The 15,437-nt window shown below is 40.3% G+C and overlaps 1 protein-coding gene across 1 annotated transcript in view; it reads right to left on the bottom strand.

Annotated features, from left to right (window-relative positions):
- The window catches only part of rapgefl1 (Rap guanine nucleotide exchange factor (GEF)-like 1), a 34,839-nt gene that overhangs the window by 8,176 nt on the left and 11,226 nt on the right, over nt 1-15,437 (bottom strand). The window contains exons 2-12 of the mRNA XM_026207626.1: nt 11,771-11,849; nt 8,457-8,607; nt 8,212-8,309; nt 7,461-7,573; nt 6,334-6,501; nt 6,074-6,171; nt 5,517-5,639; nt 4,169-4,347; nt 3,241-3,331; nt 2,818-2,868; nt 1,970-2,057 (exon numbers count right to left, since the gene is read on the bottom strand). Of these exons, the coding sequence (XP_026063411.1) occupies nt 1,970-2,057; nt 2,818-2,868; nt 3,241-3,331; nt 4,169-4,347; nt 5,517-5,639; nt 6,074-6,171; nt 6,334-6,501; nt 7,461-7,573; nt 8,212-8,309; nt 8,457-8,607; nt 11,771-11,849 (1,239 nt within the window). The remainder of the gene's footprint in view (nt 1-1,969; nt 2,058-2,817; nt 2,869-3,240; nt 3,332-4,168; nt 4,348-5,516; nt 5,640-6,073; nt 6,172-6,333; nt 6,502-7,460; nt 7,574-8,211; nt 8,310-8,456; nt 8,608-11,770; nt 11,850-15,437) is intronic.

Below are 15,437 nucleotides of genomic sequence, written 5' to 3' on the forward strand. Positions count from 1 at the left end.
AAAGGCAGAAAGGAGGGGTGCATCATGCTTCACCTCCTGACCTGCTTCTCTGAGCCATTAAAAATGCAACACGCGTCACATTTCGCCTTGCCATCACAAACAAACAACCCCTCCAGTTCTCCTGAAGGTCGCCGTTTTAACTCCTAAACTCAGAATTTATGATGAAATGTGGCTACAATCAGCATCATCTAATTCACTTGATGCCATGCCAGATGCACTTCTCTTTCACATGTGCACACATGCACGACTCCTGCAGGACTCCCATTTTCAGATCAGTTGATATTTCTAGACACAAATGACACGGTCAACTACTAACATCATTCTAACATCTTTACCCCAGCAGACTCATGACAATTTACACCTGCAGGATCCATTAAACAGCACCGTCAGACTACAGATGAAGCCGTGCTACGAGGAGTGACAGATCAGCATCAAATACAAATCAAAGGTGTTCGAAGACATTCCCAAATGTTTTGAGACGGGCACATTGCATTGTGGGCAATAGTCCCTGAGCAATAAAACTGGTTGTATACAAATATTGTCAGTAAATCCTTGCATCACAAATAAAATTGGCATATCAATAAACAATAAATAAAACTATTCTAAATGTCTTGAACTACATATTACACTAGGAAAAAAATGCTAATTAAATATTAATTTATGGGGACACTTGAGTGTTTTGTTCCTGCAAATGAATCAGCTTGCTACTATGAATCAGACTTTTCTAGTTATTAGTCCTGCGTTCATCATTCTTCAGCCTGTTCTTCCTCATTTCTAAAGCCTGTCTTTCGTATTCTGATGTGTGTGTGTCTCATGCCAGAGTCATGTAATGTGTGTCAGACTGAAGATTTTGCTCAGCAAAGATTTTGATGTTCAACCGATCCTGACAGGCTTGAGTCATGAGCACCTAGAGGGAAGGAGACAGAGAGAGACTACACACACCAGAGAGGACAGATGGGACAGGAACACAGCAGCTGTGTGTGTGTGTGTGTGAATGTGTGTAGAAATGAGGATGAGCAGATAGGTAAAGGTGTGTATGTGTGTGTGTACATGGAAGCTTTTAAAATCACTACAATTCAAAAGTTTGTGGTCAGTAAGATTTTTTTTAAATACTAATATACATATATATATATACACACACACACACACACACACACACACACACATTGAGGACTAAAGTAATGATGCTCAAAATTCAGCACTGACATCAGAGAACTAAATTACATTTTCAAAACATTGAAATAGAAAATACTCATTTTAAAATGTAAAAATATTTCAAATTTTTTACTGTGTTTAATCAAATCAAGGCAGCTTTGGTGAACCAAGATACCATATATTTATATGCTAGTGTACTGTATATACTTACACTCTGCAGTGTAAGTGAGATTTAAAAAAAGTGTCAATACATTTCCGGCACTTGTAGGTGTTAATGTTAACAACATTTGCCTCAAGTCACTCAGTAGAAGATCTTCATTCAAGATTTTCGTCTTTTCAGGCAGCAATTTAAGCATGTAATAAAGATTTTAATGAATTGAGGCAACAAAGTGTGGGTCAGGTTTTGCTTTCATTATGGGGACCAAATATCCCCTGAAGCATAACGAACAAAGTCCACAAGGAAACCCATAAAGAGATTACATTATGTCTTAAAGGCATGCAAAAAATCTGGGGTTAAAGGTTAAGTTTAGGGTTTGAGGATAGAAAATAAGATTGGCTAATGTGTATGCGTGCATGCTGATCCCTGGTGCATGTTTGGCTGCAGGGGGGCTGAAATCCAGCATGTTCAGGAGCTGCGGATCAGAGGGACGTTAATTAATGAGGCGGGGCCTTTCAGACTGACTTCAAATCACAGAGGCAGTCACGGCAGGAGGGGACTTTAGACGAACACATGGACAACAGCTGGAGGAAGAGACTGAGAGCACACTGGAGCTACTGTAACATGTGTGTGTGTGTGTGTGTGTGAGGGACTCACCCTTTAGCAGCAGTGGAGTGAAGGGTATGAGTGGGGCTCTCAGGCTCGCTAGAAGGTCTCTGTAGGATTTGTGGTTCCTCGAAGGGTCCTGCAGCAGCACAAACAACATCATCATTATGAATGCTGCCGATTAATGTCAAATCAGCCTGCAGAGTGATGAATTTTATTGCTCAGAGGTTGTTCTTTCAGAGATCAAGAGACTTAATGGAGTTCTCAGTTACACTGTGTTCAATTATTAAAGGAATGGTTCACCCGAAAATGCACATTTGCTGTTAATTTGCTCACCCTCAGGCTACCCGAGATGTAAGTGACTTTTATTCTTCGGTAGAAGAGTAGAGAGGATTTTTAGCTGAACCTGTGGTCCTTAGTGATTCAAGTCAATGGGTTCCGTCACTTTGAGAATCAAAAAAGCAGGGAGAGGAGGCACAAAATAGCTCCTGGCGAGATAGTGAGGTCTTACAGAGCAAAAGAATCCATCTGTGCAGGAAACTGAACATCATTTGATTCATTTTGTGTGTCCTGTACCTGTATATTTGATTTATTTTGTTCTCTTTCAAAGCGATGGAATCCCGTGTCTTGTATTTTTTGAATGAAGGCCAGTAAATAAATGAAGGTCAGCAAATGTTCATTTTGGGTGAACTAACATTCATTAAGAGATAAAGAAATAAATGTACTCATTTCTAAAAGTAGTGAGTAGAAAAATAGACACAAATGGGACAATTGCTGACATACAATTGGAGTATAGAGTTATTAAATGAACACTGATTTCATAGTCCAGATAATGATCACTGCTGTCTAGGAAAAACAGTTCAGATATTAAATAGCATTTGGGATTTTTCTTCACTTACAGCAACGCTCTCAAACTGCTGAAACTGCTTCCGAAACTTTCCTGGCAAACCCTGCCAAAACACACACACAATTAGCAATAATCACACATTGCACATGCAAATTAAAACTTCATTAGGAACTGGATGCATGTAAACAACACAGCGCATGAGGTAAAAAAAGGTTTAAGGAGTTATGATTTATTTAAAAATCAGAAGGCATAACGGACAATAAATGCACAGGTGCACATGGAAACATTTCCTTTGGAACAGCACAAGCTAATTCAGAGCTGTTGTCATGACAACTGCTAATAGCCTCCTGCCAAGAATAACACTCGGCGGTTCTTAGGAACGAGAGTAGGACGAGGTGCTAAGAGACTGTGTGTGTGTGCGAGAGAGAGAGAAAGAGAGCGTGAAGAAGAGAGATTAACACGCAAATGCACTCACTTCCCAGGTCAGACGCAGGCGGCTGACCGCAGGGTTGTCCAGTCCCAGAACCAGCGCCAGGAACGACAGCAGATCCTGCTGCTGTTTACACCTGAAACACACACACACAGCACTCATCACACACCTAACAAACAACGTAACAGTCTTAGAATTGTTCTCTAACCCTTTTAAAAACTCTGCATTTGGCAGCTGAAATAAAGCTGAAGTAAAATAAACATTAGATGAAAAACCTTAACTTAAAAAAAAAACCTTTACTCAAGTAATATTCTAAAGGATGATTTTAACTTCTGCCAAAGTCATTTTCTGGTAAGATATCTGTTCTTTTACTGCAGTGTGGCTTTCAGGTACGTCATCCACCACTGGATGTTAGTCACTTTTATTCTTCAGTAGAACAGAACAGAAGATTTGGAGCTGAACCTGTGGTCCTCAGTGATTCATAAAATGCAAGTCAATGGGTTCCGTCACTTTGAGAGTCACAGGAAGCACAAAATAGCTCCTGGTGATATATTGAGGTTTGAGCTATATAGCCTATTTATACTAAGTGAAAATAGCTTAGTGGATAGAAAATAGTGAAGTTTGCCAAAAGGCATATTCGAACCCGGGTCAATCACCTAAAAAAGAGGACACAGACACTCTGATTTTTTTTTTATTCCCAACAGTTAAACAGTAGCCCACAAAAAAAAAAAAAAAAAAAAAAAAACGGGGTGCTGCAGTACCCTAAGCACCCCCACTTCTCCCGCCTATGGTGGCTACCCACCCGCTCCGAGAGGCAGAATACGGAGCAGGTGTTGATGATGTGGGTGGTCATATGTTATCACATTCACAGTTACGACGCAGTTCAGTGCCATGATGGCTCCTGAATAATTCATTTCTGACACCTTCAAAAGCGGTTTCAGCTTGTACCCATCCCAAACACATTTACACTCACAAGGCTGCAATCTTGATGAACTTGCGCAGCAGCTGTATCCTCTTTGGGAGCGACTGGCACTGCAGGATCTCTGTGGCGACCCAGTGCTGCACTTCACTGCACCGCTGCAGGATCAGCTCCAGGTTGAGGGGGCGCCAGCGAGCCTGCTCCCCGTGAAACACGTAACACACAAACTCCACCTGTTCAAACAAACCCCCAAAAATATCATAAATAAATCAAACAGGAACAAAGACACATGGAAAACGTTGCATAATGTGCCATTAAGTTTTGATGTTTTTACATGGACTTTGCTATCTAAAAGCCAGTTTCCTAAAGCACACATTTGATTGCAATGGAAAACTACAGAGGATGCATCTAGACAAGTCTTGATCAGACTTTGTAGTAACCCACCTTCAAAGGATACACCAAATAAATATGCATACTGATAAATTAAGATATATTGTTGAACAGTGTTATTTTAGTTTTTTTCCATAATATTATAATAATTATTAATCTATTCGTTTTGAATAATTAACATTTTAGTTTAAGTCTTAGTCATTTTGTTATGAGCTTTTGTAATTTATTATTTTATTTATTTAATATTTTAATATATAGCTATTATAGTTTTGGTTTTAATAATCTCAGTGTCTCAGTACCTACACATGTTTTATTTCAGTTAGCTGTTAGCTTTTTAAAGTTGAAGTTTTTCTTCTCTTTCTTATTTATTTATTCACTTTCAACTCTAATTCGATTCCCAATCTCTAGATTTACTAGTTTTATTCGTTATTTTGTTTGTGTATGTAATGAGTGCCATTGCATAATACTTTTAGTACCTTTGAGATAATTCATAATTTAGTTTTAATTTTAGGTAAAAATAACAATACTTTTTTTTTTAGGAATTTTGAAAGAAACTGTAGCATAAAAACAGACATGAAATCATCTACAATGTAAAAAAAATCACTCAGGATTACATTTATTTGTGGATTTAAAATCTTGGAGATTCTTAAGTTTAAAAGCAGCTAATAAGGAGTAAATAAATGTTGAGAGCATGATACTAGCAACTAAAAAGGTCATGGGTTTAATTCCCAAATTCACATAAAATGCACCTTAAATGCCCTGCAATTTGCTTGGATAAAAGCATCAGCCATGCGCATAAAAAAGAACTAATAACCAATATTGAATGCAGAGCTACAAGGAATTCGTCTTTTAAGAACAAATCTCCTGACATCCCCCGAATACAATGATGTGCAAGCATTAAACACATTGATATTATGTGCACAATGCAATGCAGCAGCTTTCGGCTGGCCTGTGTCTGTCTGTGGTGAAGCGGAGCTGAATACTGATGATTTGAGGGCCGTAGTGTCCTGACCTCGTGCACACAGCTGAAGAGTTCCCAGTCGAACACCACCAGCTGATTGGCCACCTCCTCTGCGCTCATGTCATGGAGTTTGCTGTCTCCTGGCGACCAGTGGATCTCCTCAGGGAGCGGTATCTGACCCACAAAGACAAGAGGATGAGGACCGGAATCACCAAAAGACCAGTCAATACGGCTTTTTCAATAACTTTTACATTAGGTGCCCCCAAGTCTTAAATATTTGCCTCCATCTACCGCATTCTCCTCACACAGTGACTACGATCACAGAGTTTAATAACTCCAGCTCTCTGTTTGACTAAACACTGCTTTCGCTTTGTGGTTGAATAAAACAAGATTTCTGATGGCTTTCTGAACCACTGATTTAAGTTCTCAGCACTATTGCAGATATCATCCTCAAACATGGAGTCTGTGGTGTTTAACTAACAACGATCACGAGGAAGAATTCCCGTACGACTGTGACAAATACAGAACCCTTGTGCTTGCTATTTCTGAAGGTTTCGATGTGAACACCACTCCCCCCTCCACAGGAGCGCCTCGCCCACGGTTCTCACCAAGCTCTCGAGCTCCGCGGGCTCGCAGGCGAACAGGTGGGTGTTGACGCCCAGAGTGGTGAAAACGGCCTCGTCGCTGGGACGGAACACAGCCTTCTCTGAACAAACACAGATTAGATTATGATGTTAAAGCAGATGAGCCAGAGATGTTGTGTTCCCAAACAGTGAGTCAAGGTCGGGATCATTATTAACCGTCATGCCGCTTCATAATTCACACATATGTGTGCAAATGAGGTCCTGGTAAGATTGCATTCTCTTACCCCCAGATGAGGTGACGGCCACCAGTATGAGGTTGGCAGGTTGGGTGGGCTGGTCCTCACTGTACTGGAGTTTCTCTTTCACCAGAGCCAAGATCTCTCCGACCCGGCATGAGAGACGGCTCCGGATGGTCACGTATGAGTGATCTGGTGTGTAAACCCTGCAGAAGACTAAACAAGGACCAAAAAGACAAATTAACTATCCAATCACCCCCATCTTAGTCTCACTGCACTGCACATTATAGAAGTGATGTAAAATTATTTTATGAGTACGTAAATCAGCGAATGAAAAAAGTTTCAGGCAACAGTATCACAAGCTTAATAATAATAATAATAATAATAGACATGTTTTTGTACTTGTACATTTTGTTTGTGTACAGCTCATTTTCTAAGATAAAATTGTGAAATGTTTTTGCAATATAAACTATACTTTTTCTATTTCAAAATATTTGTATATACTGTATATAATCATTCGAATATACTGATTTGATGCTCATGAATCATTCAGTTTTATGATCAATAATTAATACATTTTTATGGAAACCATGATACTTTTTTTAAGAATCTTTGTTGTCGTTTTTATATATATATATATATATATATATATATATCTTTTCTAACATTATAAATGTCATTACTCTTGAATAAAAGTACCTATTTTTTTATCTAGTTAGATTAAAGAGGCAAAACTTTGAAAAGTAGTAATTCTGTACAATATTGACTTCCTTTCCATTCACCAGCCACAGTTCTGACAAAACTGCCACAAACTGGGTCACTGGAGGCTTCGGGGTCAGTAGCGTTTTGTACCGTCAGATTGCCTATTGATTAAGTTCTGGGAAATCACTTAGCTTGGCTTCAGCCACTGCCCTCACAAAGAGTCCCATTCCGTCAGATGAGCTCATTGCATCTATAAAACTTGGCAGACGCTACTTTTGTGACCCGATTTGTCATCCAGGTCTGAATGAAGTGGAAGCAGACTGGCACTTTTACACAAAAAAGGATGAATAAGATGATTCACTAACAGTATTCTCATGGGCGTTATTGCACAGCTAGGCAAACGCAGTGGTAATAAACTGCGGTCAGTCTGGGCAATATTTATGCATCATATTGAAAGGAAGGTTTGAACGTACTTTCGTCCGAGCCACGGAAAGCCTCTCGGGGCTGCAGGCAGGCGTCGATACGTCTGAAGTGTCGGAAGAGCGGCCGGACTTGCTTCTTGCGACTCTCCTTGTCCTCCTCGGCTCTGTCGGATAGCGGGGACAACAAGTCAGGTAGCTATTCATGTGTAAATAACTGAATAAGTTATATGTCTCCAAAAGACTATTATTAAACTAAAATTAGTTTAGTAGTGGCATCAGGGATGGAAAATATTCCGTGCATGTGCAAGATATTTGAGGACCAGTCATGCAAGCTCTTAAACTGTTTATATCTGCCAAAACCAGGAAAATGGCACTGGTTATGTTTGCATGGCATCCTTATAATTTAAAGAAAGACCAAACATGCCAGTGGCAGTTAAAAGCTCTCCAGGAAAATTTTGCTTTTTTTTAATAAACTGAGTTACAGAACTGTTTAAGGGTTTATGAAAAGACTGCTGCCTTGTCGAGAGGCTTTAAAAGGCACAATCGAAATCCAACACAACACATTAAAGTATTAATCTCTGCACAATAATTCTTCATCTGGTTCTAAAGCTTTTAATGGGCAACTGCATGCGCCTCATTTAATACTTTACAACTCACGCTGTACTTCACCAGGCTCTTGAGGCTTCATGCATTATGTGATTTTCTGTTCCTCTATGATTTCTCCAGCCATTATAGCTCATAAAATATATTTATAGCTTATATTAATATTCCACTGTGAGGATGAAGGGGATTTGATGCTCACGGGCTGTGTAATATCTCAGTCCAGCGCTGAAGCTTCAGGACGTCTTCCACCAGTTCAGGAAAGCGGCTGAGCTCCTGAACGGCGCACAAATACAGTTCCTGAAATGACATGCATTTATTATTAAGACATGCAGGAAGACAATAAAGTAGAAGAAGCAACTGATGATTATAAAAAAATTTACCTTTTTTATGCATTTGAATACTTTTTGTTTTTATTTGAATTTTTTTTACAAACGTGTGCAATACCTTTGGGAAGGTGTTGGAGCGATCTCCCTCCTCCTGCAGTAAGTCTCTGTATGTGTCCAGATAGCGGAAGGCCACAGACAGAACTGCAAGCTTCCGTTCAGCTCCTTCCCAACCGGGCCAGCCTTCACCCTGCTTACCCTCTGAACTGAATCTGAGCCAGGAGTTAAGAACCAACGCACACACCTGCGCTCACTAAATACAGTCAATACAACTGTACCAACACGTCTACACCTGTACAGACAGACCGACAAACAGACAGACAGACCAACAGAAAGACCGACAGACAGACAAAGACAGAGAGACAGACAGACCGTCAGACAGAAAGACCTACAGACAGAAAGACAGACAGACAGACTGACAGACAGACAGAGAGACAGACAGACAGAGAGACAGACAGACAGAGAGACAGACAGACAGACCTACAGACAAGAGACAGACAGACAGACAGAGAGACAGATAGACAGACCTACAGACTGAACAGACAGACAGAGAGACAGACAGACCGACAGACAGACCCTCAGACAGAAAGACAGACAGACAGACTGACAGACAGACCCACCTACAGACAGACAGAGAGACAGACAGACCTACAGACAAGAGACAGACAGACAGACAGAGAGACAGACAGACAGACAGACCTACAGACTGAACAGACAGACAGAGAGACAGACAGACCGACAGACAGACCCTCAGACAGAAAGACCTACAGACAGAAAGACAGACAGACAGACTGACAGACAGACCCACCTACAGACAGACAGAGAGACAGACAGAGAGACAGACCTACAGACAAGAGACAGACAGACAGACAGACCGAACAGACAGACAGATAGATAGACAGACACACTCACTCAGACAGACAGACAGACAGAACAGACAGACAGACAGAACAGACAGACAGACACACTCACTCAGACAGACAGACAGACAGACAAGCCTCAAACACAACGTGCAGCTGGTGTTTTTCAGAGTGGGTTTTTATGAGTGTATGCAGTATGCAGTGTATTCAAACACATACTCAGACAGCCGCTGTCCGATCACCTGACACAGATGCCACACTGGAAAAACAAAATGTATGCTTCAGTGGCCAGACAGCCAGAATAATTACAACCTTTGAACATAATTGAGGCCGATGCAACACACCCATCACACCCACACACACTCACATACACACACAAGTTGCAACAAACACAGCAAAGGTACTCTCATGCTTATATTAGTCACGTTGGTGAAGTCACACATAAGGATTTAAGTAAAGACATATAGTTCTTCGGCATGTAAAATGACCTAAAAAACTGCAAAGTCTCGCTGTCCCCAATCCTACCACTCAGGAAACCTGAAAGGCGGACTAAATTTAAACTGGAGTATCCCTGAGCCTCTCTGCTTATAATTAAAGAGTCCCTGACACCCGTCTAAAATTGACACAGCTATTCCCATACAAAAAAGGCCCAAAAGGAGCTTCTGCAATTGGCATGCGAGATCTAGTAAATCTATATCCAGAGCTGTCACCTCTGCTCGGGTGCTAAAAAAACAGCAGCCGTCTGAGCCGCTGGGCAGCTGTGAAAGTTGAACTCACATGAGCCCTGGATCGAGGCAGCCGCAGCGGTTTGGAGTCCGGCCAGGCCGACTCCATCGGGACTGTCAGTGTGTGAAGAGCTAAAAGCACTATCAGTCCTGACTGAAAAGGAATCATCCTGCTTTGAAATCCTTTTATTAAACCCCTCAAATGAGCCCTAACGAGTGGGAAGTCAACAAGACAGGGATTTTCGAAGCAGGAAGCAGACATGTTGCCACAACAAAAAGATCTGATTAGGCCTGGATTAGGTCAAGTCAAAGACCAGGAAAAAGGTGTGGAAAGTGGAAAGATAGATGGCCTGGGTGGAGGGAGAGGAAAGAGAAAGAGAGGAGCGGATCATAGATGAGGTGGTGATGGCAGTCAGGGAAGATTAGCGAGGGTCACTGATTGCCGCAGACTCTCGGGGGGCCGCCGTGCAGAAGACACGCTGCATTAGGAGCACCGAGGCATGCAGACCGGCCTCCCCAGGAATACCTTTGTGCTTAAAGTCTGTAGACAAGCCCCTCAGACGCCATTATGGTCTGGGTAGAGGGGGCTATGGCACTCACAGAAGGAATGTAGGTCACTGAATGAGAGGGGACTTAGAGAGAGAGAGGGGTGTCCTCTACACACACACAAACACTTATACACACTCTGACACAACGCCTAAAGCTAACAAAACAAACATTCCCCTCACTGCACTCTTCTTATCTGAATTTAGGAAACTGATGGGCCCAGGGGGGTGTGGGCGGGGTTTGGTCTGCAGAGAGTCTGATAGAGCTAGTTTAGCATTGAAGCTAATTGGTAAATCATTTTGACCCAAATCTTAAAAGGCATGTGCAACTGTTACCCCCCTGCGGTAGAAAGACGCTGGGCTCTTCGGCTGGGCATGTTGGCTGTTTTTGGCAGATAATTGAGTTTGTTTTGGAAGTGTTTCGAAGACATTCAAGTGTTCGGCTTGATAATTCAGAGCCAAATGCTTTTATTGAAGTTATGCGAAGTAAACAAACTGATTGGGGAACATGTGGGACACTAGCACAGCTGTCTGTGTGATAATTCAGTTTTAAACAAAATAACATAAAAGAGACCTAAAACTATTGAAGTTAAAAAGTTAGGTGAAACACTACAGGTTTAACCAGGAAGACAATTAGCAAGTTCTGCATGATTTCCGTTTTTTCTTCAGCGGGGTTAACCAGTTCTGAGTTGCTTCTTGATGGTAAATATTGGTCTGACAAACCATAAAGCCTGGTCATGCTAGACTTTGATCATGTAAAATTTCTCCTGATGCTGTAATGAATAAAGACAACAGTCCGTGGCTTGTGTACTGCAAACACATACGAACTTCATCACTGTGTCTGTCACCGACTCTGTTCCTCTTTCAGGCTTGAACTGATGGTAAAACTAAGGACATTATTAACTGTCTTTATATTTATTTTAAAAGAAGAAGCTCGCGATTATGGAAAGGAGCGTTATATTTCCGACGAGTGCTGGCAGTGATCGGCCAATCACAATGCACTGGGTCATTTGGCCAATCAGAGCAGACTGCGCTTGTCAGGAGGAGGGACTTTTTAGAAAAAAGAGAGAGGCGGGGCATAGAGGTCCTACAATAATGTACAGTATTTGAAAAATAACACGTTTTTTGAACATTAAAGCATGTCCACATATTCTGTTACATCAAATCCACAAAATAATGACCTTTAAAAAAGAATCTTCTGACCATTTAAGAGACTCTTCTGGTTCTGGCGAGGGGAAAGGATACTGCTGAAGCAAGACCTGCTGGAACTTGTCTGGGGCCAAGAAGATGGGGTGTGTCAGCATGAAGTCATCCAGGAGTATTTCTGCAAGGAGACAGAGAGAAGAACACAACCTTATTAGTGACATCACAACTGAACAAGATGTTGTTTGACACGAGGAGGACCGTTTGTTGAGACACCAGGAAAGACTGGAAAATCATGCGGACTTAGCCACAGCTGTTCTCGTTCGACAGGTTGTGAACGTATGTGTGGAGAAACCTGCCTTCACCTCTGCTAACTCATCTCAAGGACAGAGGGTTTGTGGGTAGAATAAATCACGGCACTTTCTGGCCCACTTTGGACCGCAGACACTCCCAAAGGCTGCAGTGATGTACTGTACACACACATCTGCCAGTACAAGACAACAGCTGAAAGCAAAAACTAACAAACTAGCTCACATAAACGTCAGCAAACAGTGAAAACGCCTTTATAAACAGAATAATCAACGAGCAACGCTCTGAAAAACTGTGTGAAGTGCTCAAAAAGGAATAGAAATGATAGATATAGTAGGTTTCGATCTGGGCCACATCTTCACGGTGAGGATTTCAGGACTTTATTTTGGCTGATGAGAAGACATGATGCTGATTATGTATCTGGGTTAGATCAATGTGGAGCACATAAATCATTGATACTTAACTATTAAAAACGTGATGGCTGAGAGGAATGAGAAACAAGTCAGTGGCACGAAATGAATACGTCGGTTCAAAATGCTAAAGCTTTCACGTGTCATGCAAATAAAGCAGAGCAGGGAAGAACTGGAGCAAAACAGGGTCCAGTGTTCAAAGCTTAACTAATACATTCGCTTTTCAGAGCAGTAGCTTGGACGCAGAATCATTTTGTATCATTGGCTCAGTCAAACAATGAATTTAATTAGGATGAACTGTCAGCTGAATGTCCTCAGCTGATCTGAACAGAAAAAAGATTCCCACAATCCTGCCCTGCTTTGCATTCTGATTTGCAGGCAACAGCCGATCACTGATTGGTGCAGACGTGTTCGCTTTAGTTCCTCATTGTGACTATTGAGAAATTACACAAACGTCCCCGTCGTGACCGGATACTGGGACGCTAGGCGTTCTAAGTCACATTTTAGAAACGTAACATGTTCAAACCTGCATACTTCACACCTCTGTGCATGTTTTTGTGAAGTCACACCTCTTTTGAGAATTTCAGGTGAGGAATAATGGAGAAAATAAAATCACATGCACACCTCCCTATCTATTGTATTATATATAAAATAATACAAAATGCAATCTAATATTTATATAAATATTTTTACTAATACAAATAATTGTTTCACTTACGTATATATATATATATATATATATATATATATATATATATATATATATATATGTGTGTGTGTGTGTGTGTGTGTGTGTGCGTGTATTAAAGTATTTAAATTATATTAAAATAATCATTAAAATAATAATTATATATATGAAATAAGGAAAACATAAGGAATAAAATATTTATAAAAATAATTAAGGAATGATATAATGTATTGTATAACTATGACTTTATATACATATTTATATTAATTTAAAATAAGTATTTGTATTATAACATATATTAAAAAAGTGTGTGTATAAACATACATATTATTTTTATAAAGTATATGTATTTGTTATGAAAGCCTCTATAACATTGTTATATATTTATGTATTTATGAATTATATTATTATTATTATAATTACAGTACCTATTGCATCAAATTTCGTTCAGCATGTCAGGCCCACTTTAGAGGTCACAGCGTCATACTTGTTGAATAAAATACAGCCTGTGTGTGTTTGTGTGTTTGGAGTCAGACGTCCACATCTTCACAGCTGCAGATCTTCTGCGGTTGCCACGGCAACGCTGACTTTAGAGGCTCCACAGTGAGTAAGGAGAAATAAAAAAGATGAGAGGACGAGAGCGAGACGCACAGACAAAATAAATACGTACGTATGAGAGACACGGAGGGGAATAGACTCAAGTTAAAACCCACAAAAAATCAAATATAGGATGTAGAGAGAGAAACGGGGAAAAGGCAGGCAGCGAGGCAGTCAAGCTAGTGTGAAAAACAGGAAAGGAATGACTGGAGGAGGAGTCAACGGGGTTAATTACCACATCTGATAGCAGCGATCCCTTGAAGGCACATGTTAGTAACCAAACTGAAGATACGTGCCGGACAAGTTCTACTACAGTTGATGAGGAAATGATGAGGTGTTGTGTCAGAGCTGAGGGCGTGAAATATATTCACGCAACTTTACTTTTAGTCACTGTAGAGGGTGTGTGTGTGTGTGTGTGTGTGTACTGGAGCCCCTCTGGTCAAATGTAAGCATTCTTTTCTAGGGCAATGTCCATCTCTCTTCATTAGCATTTGTCACGGCTGTTGAGATGAAATTAGAGGGAGTTTATAATTCTGGATAACTTGTGCTGCAGCGGTGTTTGAGCCGTGTGTTGTGTCAGTGCGTGGGTCTGTTTGCCTCCCTCAGACATATAATGCCTAGCAGAGAGCATCACAACTTCTGGAAAGAGCCGAGTTTATTCCTCAGTCATGTGAAGAATCACTGCAGGACGTGCGTTTAATGCATCCAGCTGTCCTTACTCAACACTTTTGGCTTTGACGCGTCAGATATGAGCCAAATTTAGGATAACTTTTATGCTAATAAAATTTTAGCTCACCGAGGTAAATCAAAGCGATAAAACAGGAAAACGCAAATGTGCTTTTGCACCTTGCATAGGCAGGAAGTATTAAAGCCTGCTCATCTATTTCTAGTAAAGGCAAACGTATATCTCACAACTGCAATTTTATTTCTCATAATTTTTATTTTATATCTCTCATTTGCAACTTTATATCTGCAACAACAACTTTATCTCTCAACATTTTATCTTCGTACTTAAACTCATAACGACTATTTCTCTCAATTTTGAATATATCGTTCAGCAGCAACTTTCTTATAATTGTGACTAATATATATATATATATATATATATATATATATATATATATATATATATATATATATATATATATATATATATATATAGATTTACATTTGTGACTTTATCTCTAAATTGCAAGTTCATATCTTAAAACTAAAATTTAATTTCTTATAATTGCAACTTTATATCCTACAATTGTGACTACATCTTACGATTGCAACTTGAATGTGAGTTTATTTCTTATGTTAAACTTTAGGTTCTGTCTCTGTTGATTATTTTTTTGGGTGGAAACATGCTTTCAAAATAAATGATCTATGTGGGTTAACTACATAAAAGTTTGATAGCTACCTTTAGTGGTAGTCGGCGCTGATGTTTAGCTTGGAAATATAAATCAGGATGAAGACGAGGCACAGAAGACGCAAATATGACACCTTTCCTCCTTGCATACTTTTTTCTTTATTTAATCCCTTATTTCTCTGACGGCCCCCACATACTCCAGCCTTCTTTCAAGCATTATCCTCTTTCAACTCACTAGTTTACATTACGATAGAGCTTAAACTGTAGCAAATCTCCTGCCCAGATAGGCACAAAGAGCATCTCTTTAAATGACAAGAGTGGGAATAGAGCAAAATCCAACACCCACCCTGATACCCACATGCACACACACCACACGCACACGCACACACACACACACACATGCAGATACCC

Source organism: Carassius auratus, chromosome 28, assembly GCF_003368295.1.
Source record: "Carassius auratus strain Wakin chromosome 28, ASM336829v1, whole genome shotgun sequence".
NCBI classification, from domain to species: domain Eukaryota; kingdom Metazoa; phylum Chordata; class Actinopteri; order Cypriniformes; family Cyprinidae; genus Carassius; species Carassius auratus.